Source organism: Corvus hawaiiensis, chromosome 7, assembly GCF_020740725.1.
Source record: "Corvus hawaiiensis isolate bCorHaw1 chromosome 7, bCorHaw1.pri.cur, whole genome shotgun sequence".
Lineage (NCBI taxonomy): Eukaryota > Metazoa > Chordata > Aves > Passeriformes > Corvidae > Corvus > Corvus hawaiiensis.
In genome coordinates this window covers 30,465,515-30,493,183 of record NC_063219.1, presented here as the reverse complement: position 1 = coordinate 30,493,183, position 27,669 = coordinate 30,465,515, and the positions used below count along the sequence as shown (strand labels likewise).

General features: G+C 40.3%; 1 protein-coding gene and 1 long non-coding RNA gene across 7 annotated transcripts in view; one reads left to right on the top strand and one right to left on the bottom strand.

Moving 5' to 3' along the window:
- CCDC14 (coiled-coil domain containing 14) lies at window positions 1-27,669 on the top strand. 2 transcript variants are annotated; one of them, XM_048309982.1, is made up of 13 exons: window positions 1-46; window positions 1,089-1,144; window positions 1,603-1,666; window positions 2,370-2,442; window positions 2,537-2,677; window positions 3,722-3,961; window positions 4,052-4,146; window positions 5,092-5,656; window positions 6,181-6,322; window positions 6,921-7,000; window positions 7,426-7,644; window positions 7,729-7,861; window positions 8,917-27,669. In XM_048309982.1, the coding sequence occupies exons 1-13, from the start codon at window positions 14-16 to the stop codon at window positions 9,884-9,886; spliced, it is 2,811 nt and encodes a 936-aa protein (XP_048165939.1). In that variant the 5' UTR covers window positions 1-13; the 3' UTR covers window positions 9,887-27,669. The 2 variants fall into 2 exon arrangements, with proteins under 2 accessions (XP_048165939.1, XP_048165940.1); XM_048309983.1 differs by lacking the exon at window positions 3,722-3,961.
- LOC125328841 overlaps window positions 2,655-27,669 on the bottom strand; it is a 30,630-nt gene continuing 5,615 nt past the window's right edge. For 4 of the 5 annotated variants that reach the window (XR_007204895.1, XR_007204898.1, XR_007204899.1 and 1 more), the window contains 3 exons: window positions 9,653-9,859; window positions 3,428-3,496; window positions 2,655-3,094 (listed from right to left, as the gene is read on the bottom strand). This is a non-coding gene — a long non-coding RNA (uncharacterized LOC125328841). Of the gene's footprint in view, window positions 3,095-3,427; window positions 3,497-9,073; window positions 9,860-27,669 lie in introns of all 5 variants that reach the window. The other variant, XR_007204896.1, reaches the window with a different exon arrangement.

The following is a 27,669-nucleotide window of genomic DNA, read 5'->3' as shown; positions in this document are numbered from 1 at the left end:
CCGGGCCGGGGCCATGGCCGCGCCGGGGGCTGCGCGGTCCCGCAAGGTGCGTGAGGGCCGGGGGGAGCAGGCGGGGCTCGGCTCTCGTTCTGGGTCTTCTCGCCAGAGCCCGGGTGTGCTCGGAGGGGGTGAGGGGCCGTGGGGGGATCCCTCCCGCCGTCCGCGTAGCGACTCCTGCGCGAGGTCGGGCCTTCCGAGGCCGAGCCCGGCTTGCACCGCAGCCACCTGACGGCGGTCCTGAGGCGCTGTGTGCGGTTCTGGGCTTGTCTCTCTGCCCGAGAGACGTGAAGCTCCCAGAGCGGTTCCGGCGGAGGGCAACGAGGATGACTGGGGACTGGAGCATCTCTCTTACGAGAAAAGGCTGAAGGGGATGTGGATGTTCAGCCTCGAGAGGAGATGACTGAGAGCGGACCTTAGCAATGTGTGTAAATTGCTAAAGGTGGGTGTCAGAGGATGGATCCAGGCTCTGCTCGCTGGGGCCGCGCAGTAGGACACGAGGCAATGGGCAGAAACCGATGCACAGGGAGCTCCCATGTGAACATGAGGAGGAACAGGTTGTCCAGAGAGGGTGTGGAGTCTCGGGTTAGGAGATATTCAGGAACAGGTCGTGATGCAGACCTGTGCCGTGTGTTCTGGGATGGCCCTGCTTGAGCCACTGTGGTCCCTTCCAGCCTCACCCATGCTGTGATTCTGGCTGTGTGATTGTGTGACTGTGATTATGTATTTGTGCTGTGTGCTCTGACCATAGTTGATTCTTAAAGTCCCCACGGTTCAGGTCTGTATTTATCAAGCCTGGTTTCCATTTGAAACATGTTTGTACATCAGCCCTTGGAGTGTCCTTAAGTGAGTGACTGTGTCTGTGGAATGCTGTGGCAATTAGCAAAGCATCCTGCTGTCAAGGTGTGCTTTGTGAAATGAAACCCACAAGTCTCAGGCCTTACTGGCCCCCTCCTTGGCCTGAGAGCTTGAAACTTCTCTTGAACTGATTCACCTCGGCAAAAGTTCTTGGAATTGGTGGGCAATAGTAGTCTTCAAGTGTGTTGTGAAAATACTTCATGAAAATCAAAGTGTATTTCTGTAATCAACAGGCTCTGTCTTCTGGAAGGCTGTCAGGAGCAGCTAAACTAACAAATGGAAGAAAACAGTAAGGCCTTATTCACAAATACTGTTTAAAATTGGTGTATTTTGGAGCCTTATACATGTCATACCTCACAATTGACAAAAAATCCTTGTGTGTATATATCAAACATTTTGAGCTTAAAGGTTCTAAGCAGCCCATGGACAGACAGGCACAGACTGAATAGAAATTTTGCATAAAAAAGTACAGATTTCAGTCTTCATCTTTTATTTATAAAAGATTGAATTTATATAGTTACTAGCTGTAAGACTGTTGAGTGGAGACTGAATTCTTCTTTGATGTAAAGTGTTATTATCTGCTTAACGTGTTTGTTGCAACCATGCAAAGTTTTCAGAAAGTTATTTTGTTTCATGATAAAATTAATTTTCTTTTACTTGCTATTACTGAAGGAAAGTAAGTTGTTTTTTTTTTTACTTTGTTTCATATTAAGGAGGTTGTATAAACAATGAATTTCACTTTTTCAGGTTTGTCTTAAGGAAAGGATGTCATTCTGATGTTGAATTCTATTCCACTGAATCTGACAATCAGGTAATTAAATGACTCTTTAACACAGTCATCCCCCTTATCTAAAGAGAGGGGAAATTGGAATACCTTGAGTAACAGAGGAAAGCCAGATTAATTTAGAACTTAATTAATTTGCATCTGAACCTGAAATTGCTTCTGCAAGGCAAGCAACAGTGTCTGTGCTGCATCTTGCAGATAGGAGCAGATGGGCTTTGTGTGCAGTGAGTTTGGCTCTGACAAATGTCCTTAAGGCACAGGATACATTTTGCAAACACAAATAAGCTGCTGATGGACAAGGGCTGGCCCTCACAGAAGAGCAGTCACCCTTGTTTGGTTTTTGTGCAGGAAAGAAAGAGTAGCACGGAGTCAGGGCTGCAGGACTGGTTTTTCTGTAGTGCTGAGCCAGTTGTCTTCGAAATACAAGTAGGCTGTAGATAATTGTTTAACTGTACATGGAAATAAGAATAAAACACATACACATAATTAACATAAAATCCAGCAAAGGGACATGAGTGCAACAACACAATTTAGTTATTTTGCAGAATCTGCATGTTTGCAAACTTCCATGGAATTGCAGAGTCATACATTGGAAATGATACATTTTTTTGGTTATGAGTTGTTCTTTGCCAGGTGGCAGAGTAGGGTACACTCACATCTAAAACAGCATCTTGGTTTACGGAAACAAAACGCTGGTACTCGTTTGCTGACTGCAGTGTTCTTTGTGCAGGTTGATGCTGTTCATAATGGACTTGACCATTGTGCAGCTTTACTGAAGAATGTCTTACACAAGGAAGCTACAGGTTGTACCTATTGAAAACACAGGTTACATTTTTAGGTTTTGTAATACTCTCTTTATTTGTTTTGTTGACCACTTTTTCTTTCAACTAATACTAGGAAGGGAGACTGTCCATAAACAACCTGGGAAAACAACTACTTTTAAAATTACTTCCAAGCCTTTGCTAACCAAAGGAAATATTTCCAAGAAGAGGGGGTTAAAAAGAATCATTACTCCTGCCCCTGTCCAAAAAGAAATTGGTAAGTGGGCTTTCTTAGGGTTGATTTTTTTTTTTTTATTCAAACAACACTGAGTGACTCCTCAACCTCTTGAGATACAACAAGGCTTCAAATAATTGTTGCTGTTTGTTCGTAGGTTGATCCTGGGTTGAATCCACAAAAGGATGTATTGTCTTTCAGAAATCTTAAATGTTTACTAAATAATTCCTGAAATTCAGAGATGTTTGAACTTCATGTATAAGGAAGAAAGTTGAGTGTGTTTACAAATATCAGCATCATCAGGTTTATCTAGTAGGAAGTGTGGAAGAGAATGACAATACCCTTTCCTTATAGCTCTTGGACAGGGAAGCATTGCAGTCCTTGGCCTCAGTTTAGGATCCACAGCTAGAAACTGGTCTGGAGTTCAGTGTCCAAGCCAGGCTTTTCTCAAAGAAGGATCTGTGGAAACAGGGAAGTGTGGCTAGAAATGACAAGAGCTCAAATGATTTAGTGGCCAAAGCACTGAATAAAAAGGTGGATGAAGTGCTGTTGGCTGAGTTGCTCCCAGGGGAAATACTTCACTTATTATCATTTCTGCCTCTCTGCGCCCTGTTTCTTCTGTGCAATTTCTAATCCAGTAGGTGGGTGGGGCCTGTAGACAGGTGTGTAGCAGAATGCCCATTGGGAATTGCAGGAAGTGAGCATGTAGCTGATATCTTCCCAGTGCTGTAAAATTACTGAGTTTTAATTGTACCTAAGCAGAGATTTTAAGAATTGCATTTTAGAACACACCTTCTGTAGGATACCTTCTGTGCTTCCTTCAAGGACAGCTGCCTGTCCAACTGGTTTAGGTTGCTCTATCTGGAAGAAAAAATTGATGGATTAATTTGCTGGTGAATCAAAATCTGACTGGAATACTGGATCATAATTTGCTGGTGAATCAAAATCTGACTGGAATACTGGATCATAAGATCTTTCTTTCCATTTTCAAGGGAGCCTGCCAGAATCTGCTAGACAATACAATGGGTTTGTGTAGATCAAGAAGACAGGCACCTTCAGACTGAGTTTTTTGTTCTTTCTCTACAGTGCCAATATCAAATAGAAAAGTTGCCTCATCTACCGCACCTTCTACTGAGAAGGAACTTTCCAGTGCAGCACAGAATCAGATGGTTCAATCAACGCATGTGCCTTGCAATGAACACTCTCCTGGGGTGTATCAGAAACTGTACGAGCATGTGCAAACTCAGATGTCTCTGATAACTGGCCAACCCCCTCAGAAGAGTAATGAAATTCCTACTGTAACTCCTCCTCCTACCTCAAATCAGGGTTAGTGGAACTATTCATGTAGAGCTGACTATTTAAGTGCATGAGTTTTGTCCCACATTGCCCTGATCTATGAACGTTGTTTTCTTTTAGGATGTCAGAACGTTACAGCTTTGAATTATCAGTTACCTGCTTCCACATCAGCACTGTCCCTGCAGCATTCAGCTAATCCCTTATCCACTCAGTCAGTAAGTAAAAGTTTGATTCTCACTATCAATAAACATTGAATTAGCACTGCCTATGTATTTATGCATTTACTTGTCGGTTTTCCTAATAATTTTCCTTTAAAAAAATTGTGTGTTTCAAACCGTAGTAATGCACAGAGAAAATGCTGCTATTCAAAACACATTTTATGTAGACACCAAAAAATGAAATTAGAGGCATTTCAACTGGCTGCTTGTTTCTGCCTGGGGAATTCTGTAATAGACAACAAACATGGAAAGTGCAGGAAATTATTGATTACTATTAATTGCATTCTCAGTAATGCACACTAGGATCATTAACCAGCTCCTGACAGAAGAAATCATATATCATATGGAGCTTTCCCTGCCAATGATCAAGGCAATTATTTCTTCAGACACGCTGCATTATCTTGGAGCCACATGTTCAAATGCCTGTGTATTTCGGGGAATAGAATAGAGGTGATGGAGAATACCAGCTGCCACCTCGGGAAATGTAGCAAAGGGCTTCCACCTTGAATCTGTAAGGCTGTAGACTTATGTTCCATCTGCAGGTAGTCCATGCATTGCTAGTGATGACCTTGATTTTTAAGAAATTCATCTACTTAAAATACTGAAAGGTAACAGTGTTGTCCTTCATTTTTTTTTCTTCCCTGTTCTGGTTGGATTCAAGAAACTGCTGAGGTTTTTTCATTACAGAACAGTTGTAAAAGAACTGTGCTTTAATGTTGCCCATAACATTTAAGATAGAGGTAATCTAAATCAGATTTACATTTTAATTGCTCCTTATTATACGTGAAAATTAATCAGTTACTAATTTGTAGTTATTCTTATAATTAGCAAAGAATTAACAAGTCTACATTGAGTCAGACAAGTGTGGTGCTGTTAGGGTTTTTTCCTAAAGATAGAAATATCGCGTTAATTTTTTGTTTAATTAGAATATTCTTTATGCAGGGCATTCCTGTTGACAGTGCCAGTCAATGTGTGGCAGAGATGGGAGGACCTGTGGTTTGCCCAGTGGTTTCTGCTGCTCCTGCTGCTGCTGCACAAATGCAGTCTGGCACTGCTCTTCTTGGTGTGATCCCTTGTACAGCACCAGGAGCATCAACCCCTTCAGTGCCTGCATTGATCCCAACGTCTTCTGGCACAGAGATGGCCCCAAGCCAAGGGCAGCAGATAAAAGAAGCAGACTTGATGCGGTGCATACAAGCCCTGTTACAATCCCATGAAATGCTGAATGGCAGGACTGAACAGAGGGGCCATCATCACTGTCCAGCAAAACATGATGGCTCCTGTGACACGGAGGAGGATACTCCTGAAGAGCACAGTGAGGACATGGTCAGTGAAGAAGATGAATTAAATGTACTTGATGTATCTCCAGTGAGAGATACAAGCTGTAAGACAAGTTACGTGAAGAAAGTTCTAAAATCTAGAAAAGAAAGTCCAGAAGAAACAGCCCATAAAGTTGGGACTGTAAAGTATCTTATGGGTGAGCTCAGAGCACTGGTAGCAGATCAAGGTGAGAACATTTTCATTGTGTAGCAGATTTATTGCGTGCAAATAACACAAGTGCTCTATTAAAGAGTGAGCATTTCCGTTTCTGGAAGTTGTATGTGTCAGATGGTATGTGCCATGTTACTGTGGTTTCCACAACTGTAAAACCTTCAGGATTCACTCTGGATAAGTATTAATTTATTTTTGTAATGTTTTAATATTATCATGACAGCAAGATAAAGGTTGTTGCTATTTCATATAAAGAGCTTTCTCCTAAGAAGGGTCCTGGTGTGGACAGATTGCAGTAACAGTCCCACCAAAGCTGGTTGGAAAGAGGGTGGGTTGTGTTTTACTGAGGATGTAAAGCATAGTTTTCATAGTTAAGCTTAACAATTTAAAATAAATACAGTTAAAGGTGAAGTTTTCTTGGGGGAAAAAACCCTAGATACTATTAAATCACTTTGCAGATTGCTTAATCACATGTAAAATGTTAGTTGTATTACAGATTTATAGGTTTATGGAGTCTCTTTTTTCCCTCACTTCTTGCAGGTGACTCAGAAATGTTAAGGTTGATGAGTGAAATAGAAGACTCTATATCATTGCTCCCAGCTGTAGTGGGAAGTATGACTGTCCAAGCTGAAATAGCTCTGGCTTTGCAGCCTCTGCGGAGTGAGAATGCCCGGCTGCGCAGGTGGGGAACTCAGTGAGCCTGTGGTTACTGCAGGTGCCCCTAAAGCATCTTTAACTGGTGTGGTTTACATTGCCTTTGTTAAGGCTCTTCCCTTCTTGTCTGTGTAGTATTTATGGATTAGAAACTTTTCTGGTAAGGCAAAAAAAGCAATTTAAAAAAGCAATTATTAATACATAGCATGACTTTGGTATTTTAGTAGCATCAGTTACCTCATGATTGGGCCTTTGACTGAGTGAGGTCAATGCATCATTCTGAAAACTGCAGTATCAAGATAGTTAGCCTGCTCATATTCTTTTTGTAGTTTGCTCTCAAGTGCAAAAGTGTCTCTCATTTCAGGGGAGTTCTCAAACTGGGTAGCACTTCAATTCAGAACAGAGTTATTTAGTAGATATTTACCAGATACTTGGAAAGGGTCTTTTGTGTTGAAGAAGTACCAGAATGTAAGAAAAATGTGTTATTAAGACTTGTTTATATTCCTGAAGTATTACCTGACATTTAATTCTCAAAAGCAACTTCTCACCAAAGTAATTTAGAGTGCAGTCCTTTTGAGCATATTCTAATATTTCTGAATTTGTGCTTTTTCACAATTCATGTTTAGGAGACTAAGAATATTAAACCAGCAGCTTAGGGAACAAGAAGGCAGTGAGAAGACATCTGGACAGAGCTGCAACTATGAATGTAAAGTACCAATAATGTTGCTTGATAGGAGCATATTTGTTAAAGCTTTTTTTCAATAGATATTATTATTTATTTATATATCTGTAGTTTCATATGTCTGTATGTGTTGTGGCCTCTAGTAATAGCTAAGTGAGTGTAATGCTGCAACTGTATTTGCATGGACTGTTGGGCCTTTTTAGACTCAACGTAGTGGGATTTGGCTCTACAGCTGCCAAGCAGATTATTTTTCATTATGTGCCTCTTAAAATGAACGTGACTGATTAAATAATTAAGAAGGAAGCTTGAACTTTATCTTGCTGCAAAAAAAACCCCTTCTATCTGTAACCAAAATTAATATTACCAAGTTTATTTTAAAACTTAGTTTGGTTTAGAAATTCAAGCTACCACACAAAACACTTAAACATTTTATGTTTTACTTCTGGTAGTGGTTTCTTTGCAGTCCTTGAATATGATGCTCCAGAGTCAATTGAAAGAATCGCAAAAAGGCCTTGATTCACTGCAGGCTAAAAATGAAGAACTACTGAAAATAATAGAAAGTCAGAAAGAAGAAAATAAACATCTCGCAAAAGGTTTTCATGATAAAGAAGAAGAATTGCTTGAAAACAAACAGCATTATGACATTCATTCTACCAAGCTCAAGATTGGTGTGTGTTTTCAATTTGGCTATTCTTTGTTCAGCATTTTAAAAGTGAGAAGAAATAATTACAAAGTTCTTCTTGGCATTTCAGAAATGGAAGAGGCATTAGGAACTGTGAAGAGCCTTCAGTTTAAGCTGGAAGCTTCAGAGAAAGAAAATAAGATTTTGGGCATAACGTTACGTCAGCGTGATGCAGAAGTTAAGAGACTGAGGGAACTCACCAGGTATTATTGGCTAAGGTTTTTTTTTGGTCTCCTGACATTATTTTTCTTTTAAAAAAGTATTTATTCTTTCTTATTCCTTGGGGGTTTTTTTTCATACTGTGGATTTTACCTTAGTATCTTGGTGGTGAGAGGTCATAGGCTAAAACTTCTCTTTGCAGTTCATTTTGTTATAATGCTGCTATAACTTTGTTTTAAAACCGAGTTATCATATTCCATGACTTGGTAAAGTAAAATACTATCTGCCATAACTTATGTGAAGTCTTAACTTTTAATAGCAGATCTGCCAGTAAGAACTATTGCTGTGAATTTATTTTATCTCGCTCTTTTATGCTGAAAGTAGTGGCAAGCTGGGAGACATAAATAGCTTTTTGCAGATGCATAAAGGTGTGTATATACAATTGCTTTGGACATGTTGTGCACAGGAAACAAAACTGTTGTCTGTTGTGTTTATAGTTGGGACTGATGGGAACAACAGAGTATTTTTCATAGACATGTCAAATTCTTCAGCAGTTTAGATGCTTCTATGACTGCTAGCTGACCACCAGGTGGTGGTAGAATGATGTCACATTACATGTATTTGTGTATATGCTAGAGACATAAACATTTAAATGTTCATCTTTTTTGACATAGAAAGCAGTAAGTTAGAAGAATTATTTCTTTTATTATGTTTTTTTAAATTTAGATGCAATGGGAAGAATAATTCAGAAAACCTTTCTTAGTGATTTTGATAACTGCTTCAATCTTCTTTGTAACAGTTTCTTGGCATCAGTTTATTTCATCTTGTGCTGCTCAAAGTAGGTACACCAGGAATAATCTGGAGAACTTCACTGGGCTGTGATATTTTAGTTACTTTTTAGCCACAGTGAGCTGAAGAAGAATTAAAAAAACTTGGAATTGGTTCACATTTGTACTGCATTTTATGACAATATGTAGCAAGTGCATTGCAACTTTGCCACAGTCTGATACAGCTAATGTTTTTTTTCTACAGAAAATTTTTAAACTATTTTTTTATAGTGACTGATTTTGAATCTGTCTGGTTGATCTTACCTTAACAGAACCTTGCAAGGCAGTATGGCCAAGCTTCTGTCTGACCTCACAGGGGACAATGTTAGACCCAAACCTGAAAAAACTCTCTCGAAATCTCTTTTGGAAGACCATGAAAAGCAGATGCAACCTGAGCCATTTCCTGGGAGTACTTCAGTAATGACTTACCTTAAAAAATTAGAAATGGATCATATTTTGATAGATACAGATCTTCAAATCCCAAATAAAATTGGAGAAGCAGAAATGCAAAATCTGTCCTATGAAAAATTTGCTGCTGAAGGAAGTAAAATTAACAGTACATTCACAGAAGAAGGAACATCTGCTCCCAGAGTACTACCAGCTCCATTGAAGCAAGATGCAGAAACAGGGAGTGATTCTGGGACTTTACTAGATGACCAAACCAAGTTGGATGAGACAATTTATATTCCACTGACTAGCAGCGCCTCTAAAAAACAGCAGCCAGTCTCTGGAAGAAGTGGTGTGCTACCCCAGAGCAGAGGGGCTTGCCAGAGGTTGGATTATTACTGTGATCTTCCAAGCTCCATGCAGCAGTATGGATGTGAAGATCCAACTGTACTGGATAAATTAAGTGCTGGGTACAGTGTGAAAAAGACTATGGAAAACACTCTTGAAGTTACAGGGGATAAAGCAAAGCCAGAAGGAGACAAAGTGAGACCAAGAGGCATTCCAAGTGTGGCTGCAAAAGATTTCATGGATAAACCAGACCAGCCTCAGCCTCGTACATACCCTCGTGCATCGATGCCATTTCCAACAGGGATTTCTCAGAGAACAGGCAGTAAAGTAGCTGATTTTAGTTGCATTTCATTTGATGATTTATCAGGGAGGTCTGACTGGAGTGCATCTTCTTTCTCAACATTTACGTCTCGAGATGAAGAGGACTTTAAAAATAGCTTAGCAGCCTTGGATGCCAACATAGCCAGGTTACAAAGGACTCTGCAAAGTAACATTAGGAAACAATGAGTGTGAGAAAGCAAAATGTGCTGCAGCTATTAGGATAAATTAAGTTTTTCTGAAGTGCATTAAGTATGGTACTGATACATATATATTTCCTAGCTGTCTCAATTATGGATAGAATTTGTCCCTTTTTAGGCTGTGGTGCTGTTCCCCTTGAAGTGTACAACTTGAAATAACTGTCTTTTTATATAAAATAGAAATGGCTTTTCGAATTATGACTTAGTTTTATACTCTTTACTTGCAAAATTAAATGTACTTGTTCACTTGTGGGTTTTTTCCTTCCCCAAAGAACTATTGTAAGGTGCTGTACATGAGCAAGAGGTTCCACAGGTAGAGGCCAGGGCAGAGCTAGTTACAGAGTAGCTCTGCAGGAATGCTGACAGTTACAGTTGCTAAGTCAGAATCAGGCTATTCCAAAAATAAAGGCAGCCATCAATATTTGATTTTTAGTGTATAATATATATTGTAGGAAATATACGGAACAATCCTTTTTCATTCACCACTGATAAAACTTTATATTCTTTTTGGAGCATTGTACTTGAAGGAAAAATGAAGTGGAGAGTCCAGACAAGGGCAAGAAAAGAATCATCAAAGTTCTGTTGTTTTCTACAATTCTGTTATAGGGCATGCTTTTTACAAATGTTTGCCTTTTATCTAAAGTAAAAGGGAATGTAGAACCCGTGGGTAAACACAGAACAGAAAGATGCTGAGGAACAGAAGCAGCAGAGCTGACACAAAGGAGGCAAACGAGGCTTTAGCTGAAAGCTGGCAAACCAGTACAGTTAGGAAAGCACCAGAATACACAGCATGAGGAAGGCATGGAAATTCTACAATTGTTGAGGTGTCAAACATCTCTTGGACATAAATACAGAGAGTCTGGACTGAATCACCCGAATTGGCTCTCACAGGAATGGGAGTGGAGCAGGGAATGATTCCAGTCTGTTGTTCTCCCAGACAGGCTTTTCCAAATCTCAGTCTCAAGAGTATGCATAATGTAAGTGTTTAAGTTACAGGTATGGGAAGCTGGTATTGCTACCATTCTGTGTGTCTTAAACCCTCAGCAGTGCTTCAGAGCTGTTTTTCAGGCAAAATATCTTTGGAAAAGGAACAGCAGTATAAAGACCTCTATTTAAGACTGCTTTTTCTGCAGAATTGCTGATTATTTTTTTCCTAGAAAACATTGTTGTCCTTCCTGGCATTCTTTTCTTGTATGTTTCCATGTAGGAGAAAAGTCCGTCATGGTTATCTCTTTGAGTGGACACATCCTAAAGTTAGGATGCTGTCCATGCATTGTGCTGGGGAGCAGGTCTGTGATTATTTTAGTTACTGGTAACTGAGTCATACAAAGGTATGAAGAGAACACACACTACAGAAGATGCCAACTGGCACTCCTGCTTTGAAAAAGGAAAGTTAGACTAAATAGTGACTTCAGTCATGTAGAATGCTTTTAAGGCTTGGCCTGGATTTCTGAGTATTCTCCACACTCATTGTGCTCAGATTCAAAATAAGGTTGATGGTATGAAAGTGAACAGGTTTTAATTAAGTATTTACGAGTAGTTTCAGTGTAGAAACTAAGGAAAGTTTAAACTACTGTTATGGTGTGGGTTAAAGACAATAAACTCTAGTCTTTAGAACTCACAAGATAGCTGAAAAAAGATGGGAAGAATATTCACTAGTAGACAACTCATTCAGTTTTCTCCTTGCAGCCAGGACTTTCTCCATTTGAAGGAGGGTATTCCTCCTGGCCAAAGCTAATGGCAGTGTATGTTAAGGCAGCTGTGGTGTCAGGATGCCCAAGCACATTGTTCTGGTGTTGAGAGCATTTACACTCACTTTTACCTCAATGGGGGAAGATGTTTCATCATCTTACTTGTTTCCTGTTTGCCTTCACAAAGTCAGTTCTATGAAAGCAGGAGATGACTGGGAACATACTCTTGGGCATAATGGCATAGGAGCAGGTTTGAAATGTGTGTCCACTTCCAAGGAGGAGAAACTTAGAAGAGACAGGAAGGAGGAGACTTTTTTTTAAATGGTCCTTTGTTTTGTTCTCCAAAATGTCAGTCAGAGCTATAGCAACTTAATGAAATGTAAAATTCCCCATATATGGGCATTATGAATGAGCACTGTTACATGTTCAGTAACAGCTGCTATGAAACATCTCTTCTGTTGTATGGATTCACTTGGACAGCTCAAACTGCAACACCAGTACTCATGATTAGATATTATGAAAAAAGTTTTCATTATGAGACTGGTGAGGCATGAGAGGAGGTTTCCCCCAAAACTTGTGTATGCCCCAACCCTGTAAGTGTTTGAGACCAGGTTGGACAACAGGCTGTACTAGGCTTTGAACAACCTGCTGTAGGGGAAGGTGTCTCTGCCTAGGGCAGGGGTTTGGAACTAGAGGGTCTTTAACATCCCTTCCAACCCAAACCATTCTATGATTTTATGTAGCCTCATGTAGGTTTTTTGTATAAACACAGAAGTTACAAGAATTTCATTTTTACAAATAATATTCTGTGAAGTTGTCATCTGCACCTTCCAGTGATAGGGGAAGAAAAGGAACTCTTTAAAACATGCCATCAAGCTCTTTTCCCTTTATGAACCCTTTCCCTTGTGGAACATGGAAAAGATTGGGCAATACTCCAGAATACTCGAGTTTAACCCACATATAATTCCCTGCTCTGGTTTCTTGAGCAATAAGTGCCTATAATCCAGTGTTCCATTCCAAGAACTGGGGAATGGTAATGGCTCCCTGCAAACACAAAGGATTGCTGCCTTACTACTGTGTCCAATTCCATCAAAAACTTCATAAGGAACAAAAGCTGCCTTATTTGCCAAAGTGAAGCCAGTATTGCATCTGTGTGTGTTAAAGTTACCTGGGACACCAGTTGAGGTCAAGTGGCAGCATCATTCACTTGCCCATGGAAGGGAGGTTTTAGACCTCAATATTTCACAAAATATTTAACAAAAAAAGCTCCAAACAACCCAGGGATTGCTGCTGTTACCTCAAGTACCTTTCTTGAGTCTCTGACTTAATGCAGGCATTCTTAACGAGGATGGGTTTTTTCTTAGAAGGGAAAGAAACATTTTCTTTGTTAGATCAGAGAAACTAAGGCAAAAAGAAAAAAAAAAAAGTAATAGGTTTAGTCACTTCACAGTGGTCCCCAAATATTGTAGATGAATATTCAAGTTTGATCAGCCAGAACAGGGCTGCACACCTGCCACAGCACTAGAACTTAGAGATGAAAATGTCAAGTCAGATTTGAGGTATTAAAGTGGGTATGACACACAATTCAGTCCAAACACAGATTTAACTAAACCATCCTAGGTAGATCAGACTACCCACATTAATGATGTGTTTCTGTTTAAGCTCAGGCGGCCCATCTCAAGTGGTTCTTCAAGATTAAGGCAAATAGTGTTAGAGATAGCATCTGTCTTCCCCAAAATTCAGGGAATTGCTTCCATAATTTCCTTGCACAACAAAGTCCTAGAGTCTCTTCTCCTTCAGCCAGCTGCAGGGATATTCAGGAGTCTTCACTTACATGAGTCAGGGATTTTGCCTGCAGAGCCTTAGGTACAGAGGAGTCAAACAAGTAGGAGATGAAGTCTTACTGCTGAGCTTACTTTAACCTCTGCTTTAAAGTGAAATGAAGAGTCACTGTCACTTTCATGACTGTTCTTGCAGTTTGAGCTGTAACCAGACAGGAGCCTGAAGATGTCATGGGTTAGCAAAGCATCATCCCGGAAGTGATGTGGTGCCTGCTTCGCTTTTCTCCTAATTCTTACCTCACAGAAGGTAAATAGTATGAATATTTTGGACCAAACCACTACAGAAGAGAACAGCTTTTCCCCAGCCTTTGATTCGTATTGCAGGTGATCAGGTCTCTCTTCAGCATAAGCATAGGGTGAGTTTGTTGTTTTCTCTTTAAGGTTGTTCACTTGTACACATATGGTATTTACATACACAGTATATAAGCTGAGAAATCTTTTTGGTAGAGAAGAAGATGGTTTCTTTAGTCTCCAGATTTCTCTTAATCTGTGAAAATGGATTGTTCGTGTGTTCTATAACAGTCTTGGGAAGTGTATCCACTCTAGCTTTTTGCCTTTTACTGCAGTGAGGAAGGGAAAGGTGCCTCTCTGTAAGCAGTCCACACTGCTTTCCATCCCAAGGCTTGGTGAAAATGCCACAGTTACATGGGGATCTTTTTCAGGGATAAAATCGTATGTGAGCAAGATGTGTCAACCATGAAATTCAGATTTACACAGATCCTGTGGTCATACCTAAATGCACCATCAGTGAACAATTTCACTATTTGAAGACCCAACAGCAAGCTGAACTGAAAGACCAATGCTTTCACAGACATCTTCTGTTTATCAGGGCACAGAATGGAGAGAATATTGTCCAAAGGTTCTCCAGTTGTACTTCTGGCCCACCAAGACTGGAGTCACAGTGCACTGTCATGCAACAATCCCCAGTCATGAAGTGACACCAGTAGTATTGCAAGTTCAGAGGCAGGGGCACATGGTGAAAATCTCCTTTTTGCATGCACGGGAATATCCATTACTGAAGTTTTTACACTGTGTTCCAAAGACAGTGTAAAATTGGTGCTTCACTGACTGCCTTTAAAAAGAGCAGCTTGAACTGCTCAAAGTGTAGTGGCCTTCTGTGCTACACTTAACATTATGTGGTTTGTAGGCTCTTTAGACATTTGAATGTCTAAAGACCACTTAGAAGTATTATTTCTTTTAAGACTCCTGGTTTTGTCCAAGTCCATGATGAATTCTGGCTATTTCTCTGCTGCAATCATAAAGCCAAAACATATATTTTCTTACTGCCTCCTCCCAGATTCTATTCTGTATTTAGAAGCTAGCAGTGATGGTTTTGGACTTGCAATTATGATATTAAGCTAAGTGTAAACTATTTTTCTTGGCCTAATCTAGAATATAAATAGCTTTAACATCAGTTTCTGGTTCTCTTTATTCCCCGGGGAATGCCAGTTCTATTCCATAGTTAGTCTCAGTACTAAGATCATCCCAACATCACCCTTGCCCCAGCACCCTCTTTCCAAGAAACACAAGCAAACCAGGGCCAAGTACTCTGCTGTACTCCCCAAGACTTCAGACAGACAGCACTGGGAGGATGTTCCCATATACTCCCTGAACCTTCGTCCCCCTTCCCTCCCAGTCTGCAGAGATGCAGCAGTTCACCATGACACTGAGCTCTCTCCAGCTCAAGTGTCGTCTCCAACCAAAGTTTCCTTTCCATTCAAAGAATTTTCAGTGTGGCATTTTTATGTCTCACACAGGCCCCTGGGCAAGAACACGATGTTCAAGGACTACTGATTTTTACCTGCCTTCTGTAACACCAAACACATGGGAATGTTCTCACCTTGTCCATCTTTTAAACCATGACCCTCTTTGTGAGAGAACAGTGAAGCCACCCTGTAAGCAGTGAAGCAAGAGTTTAAGTGGCTGCTTTCATAGCAGCCATTTACTGAGGAACAACAGGCTCAGATCAGACTTTGAAGTGAGTTTTTTCAAAAGCACTCACTGTTTTTATTTTAAAAATACTATCCGTCACCAATCCAATTTGTTCAGGGTAACATATACTGAGCAAATATAGGCATCTGCCTGTTCAAGGTTCCTGGTTCTTCCCAGGAGCACTCCTGAACAGGGTCCTGCAATCACTGCTGTGCTTTTAGGGAGCCTCTGAGAGTCACTAACAACCTTCCCTCTGCAAGAGGTAATCACACCTGCAATCACAATGTCATCTGAGATAACAGTGAGCAGTGTGTATACAGACTGAGGAGTCACAACCCTGCCCATTCATACCCTTTGTTGGGTGAACACACATCAGAGACTCCCTCATATGCCATGACTGTCTTTACTCCACTTTTGCCATCATAATCCAGCCCTAATCCTCACAAAAGGGTTAAGGACCTCCCCTGGGAAATCTCTGCTCTGAAAGCCAGGCTCAGAGCACAGTCACTGCAGCAGAGCTCTCTCCCAGCAGCTGGCTCTGGAAACAAGAGCAGGAATCATCCCCACAAACCCACTGAGAAGTCAGACACCGCTCATTCCTGCAGGCCGGCTCAGTCTGTGTACGGCAGAGCCCCTATTGTTGGTGCTGCTTGGGAAATATTCTAGGGAGTGTGTAATGGGTTGTGCTCAGATTCTTTTATCAGAGCTTAATTAACTGCAGTTACAACACATGTTCACCATTAATATTTTAAATTACTGAGATGTTTGCTAAGTCTATTCTGATGGCCTTCTTGGAAACTTCCACCAAAGGTTCCAGAAGTGACAGGACATAGTCCTGTGCCTGCAGTACTTGGCCCCTTCTTGCTTAAGGGTCTTCAGGCATGATCTTGGGTGACATGTACATTTCATGCCCATGACAGTACAGAAGGGGCCATTTCTGAAAGTTATCTGAAGCTGATTTTCTTCCTTTGTAAACAGCTCTGGGCATTTCTAAACCACTGTTTTACTCGGCTACAACAAAAGCTGTTGTCATCCAGCCATGCTACAGAAAGTGGTTGCATTGGATTTGGCCACATCTTCCAAATACACTGTTTCATCAGTCATTTCATCCCACAGAAGCCACAATTAGAAACATTTTTGCTCCTAAATTCCAGAAACAACTTCTAAAAGTCTAGAAATTTCCCCCCAGTTGGCTCCTTCAGCTGGATCCCCTCTGCTGAAGTAACTGAACAGCAGCTTCTTCACCTTTTAAACAGGAACACACAAAAAGCACTCAAAGTCTGGTCTGGATTGCCTTTTGCCGAGACATGGATGACTGCAAATTAAAGTAATTTTAGAGTGCCTGGGTTTTGTTGAAAAATTGTTTAGGGCTCCAAAAATCAGCAAAAGAACCCTTCTCCTTTTGAAGTTTACTTTACAGGCTTGCGACAAGATTCATTACTTGAGTCACAAGGCTTCTAATTGATCATTCTCAGCCTGTGCTCAGACAGCCTGGTGGTGTAGTATGCCAAGTCACCAGTGTGGGTTTGTGGGTTTGCAGGATTTTAAAGAAGTTATTCTGGCAGTTTAAGGGGACATTAACTAGTCTTGTTCCCATCCACCTCTTGTGAGTATTGACAATTGAATCAAGGTTACAATTAATGTGTTCCTTCTGTGCATTATTACACTCAAGAACATTGACAGACTGTGCTTTTTTCCTCTGGAGCAGTTTTGCATTTCTTGGTCTAATCTTTGTGGCTTTATGCTTATATATTGAAGCCTCTCCCTTTCCTTCCTGCCATACTTCTCCCCTTACAAATACCACGTTGTATATGGGTCTGCCCCCATCTTCATTCCAATGCAACCCTTACCAGGATAAGACTCTTCCTCGGTTATCCACTGGAGAAAACAAACTCTTACCATAATGGAATCTGAATGTCTCTGGTAGTTCAATATAAATCATAGCTCTAACTTCCAGGGACAGACCAAGCCAAGTTCCCCAAAGAATGCTTGTAAAATCTGGTACTTGTAGTCAGTGTAAGTGTCTCGGCTCTGAGACTGTGAAGGAACTCTGCATCTCAGTTTTAGGATCAGAACCTGTATTTGTTAGATTATTCAGTCTTATCACTATTTAACAGAGAAACTAATAGCTGCCAGGATGTGTTAGCTAAGCTTGCAATCATTCTAGTCTTCCTACTCCATCCATAATTGATAATAAATTGCAATATTCTCATATAAACTGCAATATTCTTTGGTCCCAATGGGTTCCCATTTTCCCATTTTCTAATTAGGCTGAGCAAGGAATTGCTGTTGAACTTCTTGCTACACAGCAGTTTTCAGCAGGATTTTTCATAAGCACTTTTCCCATATGTGATTGTATTGTTTGTATGGCAGCAGGATTCTGTCAGTGATTGCCTACCCTTGGCTGTACCAAACACATTGGAGGAAATCATGCTCTTGTCCTATTTATTTTCCTTTCAACTAATTTCTATGTTTTGGTGAAAGCTTAAAAGATACCCTAGGTATCTGTAGAAGGTGGAAGTGGTGACTGTGATAGTCCTGATCTCAGGAAAAATTTCCATGAAATTCAGCTGGAGCTATCCTGGGAAAAGCCTTTCTCCTGCACCCCTGAGCTCTAATGCTGAACATGCTGCTGGCATCATTACATTGGATGTGCAATTCTCCTGAAGAGCTCAGAGCGCAGTGAAGTCTGTAAGTTTTGTGAGACATACATACAACAAAAACTTGCTTTGTTATATGACTTTTGGAGCTTTTTAGCTCTCCTGGTTAATTCTGATCATCTGGAATCATTTAAGCATGAATGAATGCTCTAAAGGTGCAAGGGAAAATAGTGCTGCCTATCTCATTAGATAGGAATAGCATTGCTTCCCTCATTTCTCAAGGAAAGGGCTTGGGCCCAACTTATTACAGTGACAGTGAATGGCAGTGAAAGTCGGACTGGGACTAAAACAGACGTGAGAGAGAGAGGAAGAGAGAAAGTGAGGGAGAGAGAGGGAGAGAATCAGATGAAATAGGAAGAAAATCCCTTTTGCAGATAAAGGAGGAAAAAACCTTCTGCACAACTGACAGCAGCGGACACCAGGACTGGTGACATGGTCCGTCTTTCCACTTCCAGGATGGCTGAGTCACTGGAACACCTGAAGGCCACCTTTACAGTTAGGTGTCCTCACAATTTATATTCTATCGCTTTTGGGCTTCTCCTCTCCACTTTTATTTCCAAAAGTCAGTTGCTAGAATGCCTTTGTTTTCAGTTTAAGCATGCCTGGACTGACAAAGGATTCCAGTTAGCTCTAGCAGGCACAAGGTATGTTGTTTCTTTGGAAACATCAACTCTAATTAAAACAGTAGTGCAGATGTAATGCCCTTGGGTGTTTCCAATCCAAGGCATATTTGGGAAATGGCATAATTTCTCATCAAAGTGTAAAGGTCATTTTGGGGACTAGTGGCATCACCTCAAGTTTGCTCAGTTGTAAATAAATTTCCTCAAAGTTTCAGTTTTTATCAGTACTGATATTCCATAGTTCAGTACTGGCGATGGAGCACTGGACATCCTTTGATACAATACATAATTTCACAGTCCTACTGTCCCTTCCTCATTACCTTCTCTCTAGACTGCACACATGATAGCCACGTTAAAAGCAGATGATGTTACATGCATTAAAATGCTAACATTTGTTATTCAGCTTTATTGAAGCCAAATGAGTTCTGGACAAAGCTGATACCTCAGACAAAGATTATGTGTTCAGAGGAAAAGGGCTTTCCAACAACCATTTGTCCAGCTAAAGGCCTCAGGTAGAGAGGTGTGTTAACAACAGCCAATCTGTTAGTGCTTAGGCTGTTTTCAAACTATAATGAAAGCATATAATTTTTTTTGCTAAGCATTTGTTTTTAGATCTCTTTGATTAATTGTTTTCAACCTATCATTACATTTTCCTTAATGAGATTACCTTATTAAAAGCCATAGTTCCATGAATAACTAGCTCATTCGTGTGCTCAGTTCTTCAGAAATAAAGAAAATTATTTCAAATGTTCTCAGAGAAAAAAAGTCTTTCACACTAGAAAAACTGTTAGAGCTTTAATTACAAGTTTTATTGCAAATCATTTAGCACTTGAATGCCTGTACTGATGAATAGGAGTCTGATCTGAGTCTCAGACTCCAGCTCATTCTCTTAATTAATTATGGCCATTTTTGTGTGCAGACAACATAATTATTTCTATTGTTATGAGGCTAAAAGACTGCAAACTAGATTCTGTTTTAGAAGATGAGGGATATGTATAGAGAAAGAATCCTGAAAGTCTAGTACAAATAGGCAAAGAATATGTGTAATTAATTATTATTAGAACCTCTATTTAAAAGCAGGGAGGTTGAGATACAGAAAGCTGCCCAAATCAGATTACATTGTAAGACTGTGGTAAAGAAATTAAAATGTTTCTTGAGCTCCATAGCTGTGGTGAAAACATTTCCCTTTGATCTGACTAGGCTGCCTCTAATTTCCCATCTCCAGCTCACATGAGAGACACGTTTCTGTTCCTAATGAAGCCGCACTCCAGTATAAAAGCAATATGTGCAGCATACAAACACGTCAAACAGTTCCAGTCGAAAATTAAACTCTGGCAGGAAAACATACAGGCTGGGGGGGTTTTCTGCAGTTTATTTTGGGGGTGGATTTTGGAGTCCTTTTTTGGTTGTTTGTAACCCCAGCCTTTTGGATGTTTAGGAAGTAATGAATGCAGTGTTTCAACTGAAGTGAGCATGGTTTCCTACTTACATGTATTCAGAGAAAGACAGCTGGTAGGAAGCCTCTCCTTTAAGGGGTAAAATTGCAACTGATTTTTTTTAATGTATATGAAAGCATTGGGAATTGGAATGTCTGGAGACCAACACTTTCTAGTCACATGTGGAAACATCTGTTCTTCTATGCTTCTCACCCCTATCTGGAAAGTGTAGCTGGTCAGCAAGGTTGTTCTTTCTACTGAAACACTCATCACTTCTGAGGTGGCCCATGAAGGTGCTTAATCAGCACTGCTAGGGAGAAAAATCTGAGCAATAATCTGATTTAAGAATAACCAAGATGTACCAGAAATACTTCTAGACCTTAAAAAACCTACACCCCACTCATAAAGTTACCAAGATATCTTTTGAGAGACACTTTCTGTGTAGAAGTAGGTTAATGAGTGTGGGAGGAACACTGACCCTCATCTCTTGCAGCATGCATACTGATAAACAGCCAGATATTGCCATAATTCATCTGGATCTCACACTTTACAATTATCTTTTTCAGGACTTGATTTGTTTCATCTTTAAGGTAGGCATTTTGCAATAGTCCCATAGAAACATCCATCCTGATGAAAAGACACCAAAGATCTAGGGATGTAAGCAAGCTGTGGTTAGTACACGTTTGAAAAGTTGACAAGTTCGTTGGAAGAATCTGCTGGTTATGATATTTCTGTTCTGCTCTGCTCCACTCCTTTATTCTGCAGTTCACCAAAAACATATTTAAGCCTTTGAGCTGTCACAGCCATCAATCTTCAAATATTTCAAACTCATTCAAAGGAAATGTTTTTGAAAATAATAGTAAGAGTTGAAATCTGCATTGCAATGACATCTTAGTCTGTTTTGGAAATCAGAGATGCAAACTAGGCATCTTTTTCCAGATTAAGGCTTGGAAAGGTCTTAGTCCTCTGCTTAATGATTAAATAGTGCCTTCATGCTAAATACAGTGGCACACATATACCTACATATAGTTATACATGTACACATATAGAGGCAAAAAAATCCTACAGCCACAACATAATTTTTAAAAGACTCTAATATTTTGTTAATCCTTATGGTGGAATAACAGAGCATTAGTCAGAGTTTTCTGTATCCAAAGCACTTCCAGAAACAAAATCCATAAAGTGCACACTTTCAGCAGAGTCAAGTCTTGGCAGGGATCTACACTGGATGTCTTAATGAATGCCAGGTACAAAATACGTACCCACAGCTGCCGTCCTTCCCCAGCTAACAGCTTGTGCTGGAGCAGCTTCAAAGCTGGCTGCAGGCATAGCAAATGTATGCACCTGCACTGGGTAATTACTGAGCCTAATGCCAGTATGGATTAGCTTCAGTGCTCTTGTGAAAAAAGTATGGATTAACTCACAGCATTCAGCTTATTACAGCTGTCTTACTGCACATCCAGTTTTATGAGCACTTATAAAGCAATATCCATCTATGTTCTCTTTTGATTTCTGATGATGGAGTCCTTCAGCTGTGACATTGGAGTGTACTTCAAAGCTACCCCTTTGTCTGCTTTTCTCCCTTTTTTTTTCCATTTCAAACTCAACATTAATTTGTAGGTTGCTGCTCATGTCCTGCCACCACATGTACACCTAATGTCTATTTCCAACTTTTATACATAATTTACATTTTAATGTCTTTGCACTAATTTCTTCCTCATCATCTGGAACCAGTGGGAAGACTGGATATCCACACAAGACAGTTTAGAGGTCACTTCTAAAAATAAAGGCTTTGACAACCAGTGCAGTCTGCAGTGGGTACCCATCTAATGAGAGGTGCATTTAGGCACTCCTGAACTTTGATCAGCATTGTCCTCTTCTGGAATAAATCTGGAAACATAGAAATGAACAGCTGCTACTTCTGTAGCCATTCTCTTGAGCTGTCCCCAAAACCACGTAAAATTATTCTTATTGCGAACTTGCAATTTCTTTTCTGTAAAAATGTAATAAGGATAAAAACTAATTTCAGCTCTAATTCCCTGTCTGTCCTGTGTATGCCTGTTTTGTCTAGACTGTGAGCAATGAGAACCAGACACCATCTGAAATGTTAATTTACTTTATTAGGGAAATGAGACTTATATGATCCTGGTATCTGTCTGTGTCCCTTTAATAGCTTTTGAACTCATTGCCTGATTTCGAGCTAATGTGACAGAAGGAGGGGGAACAAGAAGATAATTGACCTACTACAAGTTTCAAGAAAATTAGAGGTTGTATAGAAGAGAGTGAGCTGTAAACGCCCTGAAAGCCTGCTGCAAGGATGCTGATGTAGTCTGAGATTATTCATACAGTAAAGATCTCTTACGAATTTCCCTTTTGCAGGAAAAAAACCAAAACCCAAACACCTAGAATATGAAATTGTCATTGATCAAGAAATACAAATAAACAGCAACCCAAGCCTGAGTTAGCCTGGTGCCCAGGGAATTAGTCTGCTTATCTGTCAAAAAGCAGCACCACATCTTGTGATGCACAGGAGGAACTGTCCCGAGAGTGAGACAGGGATCAGATTGTCTTGGTGTTGGGCTGGGGATCAGCCACGGGGACCAGGGCTGGCAGCCTGTGGAGCTGGCACTGCTTGGAACAGACAGTGAGCTGCATCCATGCTGGGTGAAAACAGAGTGTTTACTGTAAGTGTAGTCATTTGGATTTGGCTGCCAAAAGATTTAGAAACTACAAGGGCATAAAGCAGCCCATGACAGAAGTAGCTCTTTTGATCAGAAATTACTTGAATACCCAATGTTTCACTGCAGGGCTGCAGAGAAGAGATGCCGGCTTTGATGTCTGCAGATTCTCTGCTGCAAGGAAGACAATCTATTTTTAAATTACTCTTTTCCTAGCACAGGTGAAAGGAAGAGCGTAACTGGTATTAAGAAACTGCCCCTGGAACTGTAATTTGTAGTGACACTGTGCTAGAAGAGATGTGTTGTGAGTGCATACAAGCAGATACAGTGTATTTTACACTGAGCATGTGGGATAACACCAGGAAGAAGAACAGAGGAAGATCAGAGAGGAAAAATTAGTTGCATTTCTTTTCAGTACTATGTGTGTCTCTGGGCTGGTATTCATTTTTGTGCTCAGCCATTTTAAGCCCAAAAGTTCAGGGACACTCTGAAGTTTTTCTGTGCTTAGCTCAAGGGTGAACATGAGACAGAGTCATCTGCTTTCCATCTATTTTCCTTCTCCTTGGGGAGCCCTGTTCCTCTCTAGCAGAGAAGGGAGCCCTTGCTTTGGAGATGGAGGAGAAGGTCTAACTCTAGGAATGAAAATTTGGCTGTCTATATGCTGATGGTGTTGTGCCAGCCTTGCTGGTAGTAGTTGCTGCTTTGGAAGTGCTCTAGAGAGGGAATTATTTTATTTAGAGTATAGTTAATTCATTTTCTCTCCAGAATGGAAACTGTTCACTTGAATGCTGCCCTACATCCTCTTCTCCAAAGCACGCTGTGGATGTAACACTCCATATGGAGCTGAGCACCTGGTCTGTAACCAGGTGCTTTATTCCATCAGGCACGAGAGGGCACTGTTAAATGTGGTCTCCTCTCCTCTACATGAGAGGTTGCCTGAAGGAATACGAGAGAGTTTATCATATCTCCATGCCTGAGAGCTATGGCAAACAATTAAACTTTTTAAAGTTATACTTTAGACCTGTCTCCTCTGGTGCTGTGAGATGCCAACAACAGGAGGATGTATTCAGTGTGTTAGTAAAACTAATAAAGGACATAACCACTGTAACTTACTCTTTGCTTTGCAATCACAAAAAAGGAACAAGAACTTGTCTCATTTAGTTCTTACCCTACATGCACATTCTAGGCATCCCTTAACCGTCCTTGGTGAGGAGATGAAGGAGGGCATAGGGGATTTTTCTAAGGAATAAAATTTAACCCAGCACAAATTACTCCACTGTTTGATTTCTTCTTCTTATAAATGGTCTCAGACAGGCAGTAGCCAATATTTATTTAAAATATATTTTCTCAGCACAGGGCTAGATTATGGAACTAACTCCCTGCCACAGGACACTTTGGAGTCAGAGAACTATCATGACTTGAAAGAATCGGAAACTTTTCCTGTACACCAGAAAACACCAAGTCTTCAAATGGAACAGGTTTTAGGGTAGTGCTCCAGACACAAGCTTTAACAGGGGAATGATTTAGGAAATAGGGTTCAGCTGCATCACAGCTTCTTATGAAGAAAGAGCTGGGCAGCCAGACTGACAGAATAACTTGGCACGGGTGAGGTGATGGCTGTGAGGCTAATAAACACTGATTTGGTACTCCCAGGCTTCTAAGGAATCACAGATTTGCTTCCTACTTGGTAAAATTTCCCTTGTGCTGATGAAGCTCCTTGTCATGCAAAGATCAAATGAGTTCTGTATTTCAAGTGAAGTGAAGCCACCAAAGAGAAGGACCAAAATGTCCTCTATTGCTTTTACATCTTATTATTACTAATCCTCATTTTAAGCACCTGAAATGCTGCTTATATCATGGCCCATGTGCCAAAATTCTTAAATAGTTGCTCAGTTGTCCTGTGAGCAAATGGAGGCCTTCACACTTTGTTGTCTAAGTGCTTTCTCCTCCCTGGTTCCCAGTAGGTTAAGATATGTATGAATAAAATACACAAATGTGTAACATAAAAATGCTTTGGAGAAGGTTGTGTTTAGCAAAACAAATGGCCTGACTTGGCAGTGGGTTATTTGTACTGCAGGAGGCCTGTGGAGCCCCACTGGGCGAGGTATTTTCACAGGTCTATAAAAGAAAATACTTTGCTTTGGGGAACACCTTCTGCCCCCCTTGTGTCACAGCCCAGAAGTGGAGTTGGACTGTGAATCGCCTCTTTTATGTGGAGTCAATTAGCTCAGCTAAGTGGCCAGAGCTAACTTTCTTTGGTGTCCCCAAACCTTCCTGTAGTTATTTCTTTATTGATTTCTCCAAAAGCTACATTGACACAAACAAGATTAATTCGTGGCTTCTGCTGGTTGTTGGTAGAGCGGGGAATTGCATTTACTGCCTTTAGGAGTGCTATGACAGCCTCACTCTTCGTGTGGATGATGCAGTTTACTGTGTTTGAACAGGTAAATGCCACTCACTGTGGGAGGAAAGGTACAGTAAGAAGGCAGATCTTAGCTTAAAGTAAATAAAGCTTCACCTTCCAGCTAAAGGAAAACTGGAAAATTTTAAAGATTTTTTAAATAAAAACTTGATCCTGCAACAGGAAGCTGGAGTTCAAATTAGAGTATCAGTGGGAATTTCGCAGGAGGAGGAGTCTCCCTATGAACTGTAAGTTTCCAACCTGCTCTCTGGCTTGGAGAACTCAGTGTGTCTATGGTAAGTATTTGCTCTACACACTTTAAAATGCCATAGTGGGAGAAGTGGATTTGAAGCATACGAAATTTTCTTGGTCTTCTGTAATTCTTGGTATGTTGACAGAGCAGTTAATGAAAGGCTGTTTCAGCTGACCAGTTGGAATATGGATAGAGAATGTGCATGTGGTGAGGAGATCTGCATTCAATTACCCTCCTACCACAGACTGGCTGCAGACAAGACAATTATTCTGTGCCTCAGTTCCCTAATTCTAAAACAATGAGCTTCCTTTGTCTGACTTGTCTACGTAGAGGAGATGCTCCTTGGGGCACTGATTGTCTCTTAAAATGTTTTTTGTTTTACTAGTTAATATAAAGCAGCTCTGAGCATCTGAGTGCTACTGGAATTCTCCTGCTCCTAATCAGAAAAAGTGGTTAATTAGTCATTCCCTGGGTTTCATTTTTGTTTTCTGTATCTAATCTTGGAAGAAATGTTTTTTTTTCTTGAATAACAGTGTGACATTGTATTTTTGGAAAACTGTCTCACGTGATGTCTTTATTTCCCTTTTATCCTGCTCCACCACAATTGAAGAATGTCAGCAATGGTAGTCCCAATTGCCATACTAAGCCACGCGGACAAATTTTTCTTAGACCAAAAAATTTTGTTCTAAACAAACACATACGACTACCACTGCAGAACTGCTTCATTGCCAGTTATCCCCCTGTGCATTAAGTTAAACTGAAGCTTTCAGAGACGATTTGAGATGCCAAAATGTCACTAGCCTGGGTGAATTTTAATGCAGTCTCTTGTGCATGTGTGTCACTCACATTAAAAATATCATTTTGGCAGAGAAGCCACTTGGGATGACTTAAAAATATTTGAGCAGATAAGGAGGAGACGTAACAGTCACTGGAAGCATTTCCAGCTTGGTATATTTAATTAGACCTTATGACTGAAAATTCTTATGATCATCAGAAGATCAACATTCCAACGTATTCCTGGTTATATTTATTAAATATTTCCTTTTTTGGTCCTTAGTGTGAATGTTTGGAAAATTGTTAATCCAACCCACTTGACTTCACTGGCACATTTTACAAAAGGAGGAGGAAAAAATGTGGAAGCCACTGAAAACTAAAGGGTTCTTGCTTTGGAGAAAAACAAAGTTCAAGCCAGTGCTGCAGACTGGCTGGAACTCTTCCACAGTTTTAAAAGGAAAAGACCCTATTGAAGGCTCTTTTCACAAAACTCCTTTGCTTCCTTTGAATAAAAGAGGAACCAAGCACACTTAGCAGTGTGTAAAACACATTTCTTTAAGAGAAGCCAGCTTTATCTTCAAGTCCCAGCTAGTTAATCTGCTCAAACTCATTTTTAACTTAAAGTCTGAGAAATCTGACACCACCACAGGGACTTAAAGCTTTTAGTCTAGATGGAATTTGCTGACAATACTTTCAGCTAAGGCACCAATAAAGACAGGTTGGTTTCTCTCATTAAGTTTGGTAAAAAAGAATGTTTTCCTCTTTCAGGGAAAAAGAAGGAAGGGGCTAAGTATTCATTTTGTCTCTCTCTAGATCTGTAAACGGTACTAGCTACATCTGTATGGTATCTTCAGATACGTGTGCCATAGCTGAATGATGTGCAAATACAGTTGTTTTGGAAGTGCCTGGGAAATCCTGCATTCCCCTCCTGGAGGGGAGCGTTCTCCTGAATAAGTTGCATATTTTCACTTGCTCTGCAATAGACATCTGGCTGTAAATCCAGAAGCCTGAGTATATCTACAGTGTAACTGAGATTGGCTTCCAAAATTTAGATAGTGAACTACTTGTGTGAAACTCCTGCTGTGGGAGGTTGGAAATCCCAAATGTGTACTGGAGCGTGGTCAGGTATGTGCTGCATTCACAGGTAACTATAATATGTTCTTGCATTTCTACTGCTTGTGTATTGGTTGATAACTGAACATTATTTCCTGGCAAAAGCTTTTAATTACAAATGCTACATTACTCTCCCATAACTGTTGGAGTTACCTAATCTAAGCTTTGCCAAATAACAATTTTATTGCCATGAGTTAGGTAACCTTCAAATATATCTCTCAATTTATCATGTTTACTTCTTGTGGGTAACAAATCTGTGTTATATAACACTCGCCAGACATTGTTTCTATTGCTCTGTTCTTCACTTTCATTCCCAAGGGTTGGGGTATTTGCATTCTTTAGCTTTGCATTAAAAAGAAAAAAAAAAAAAAAA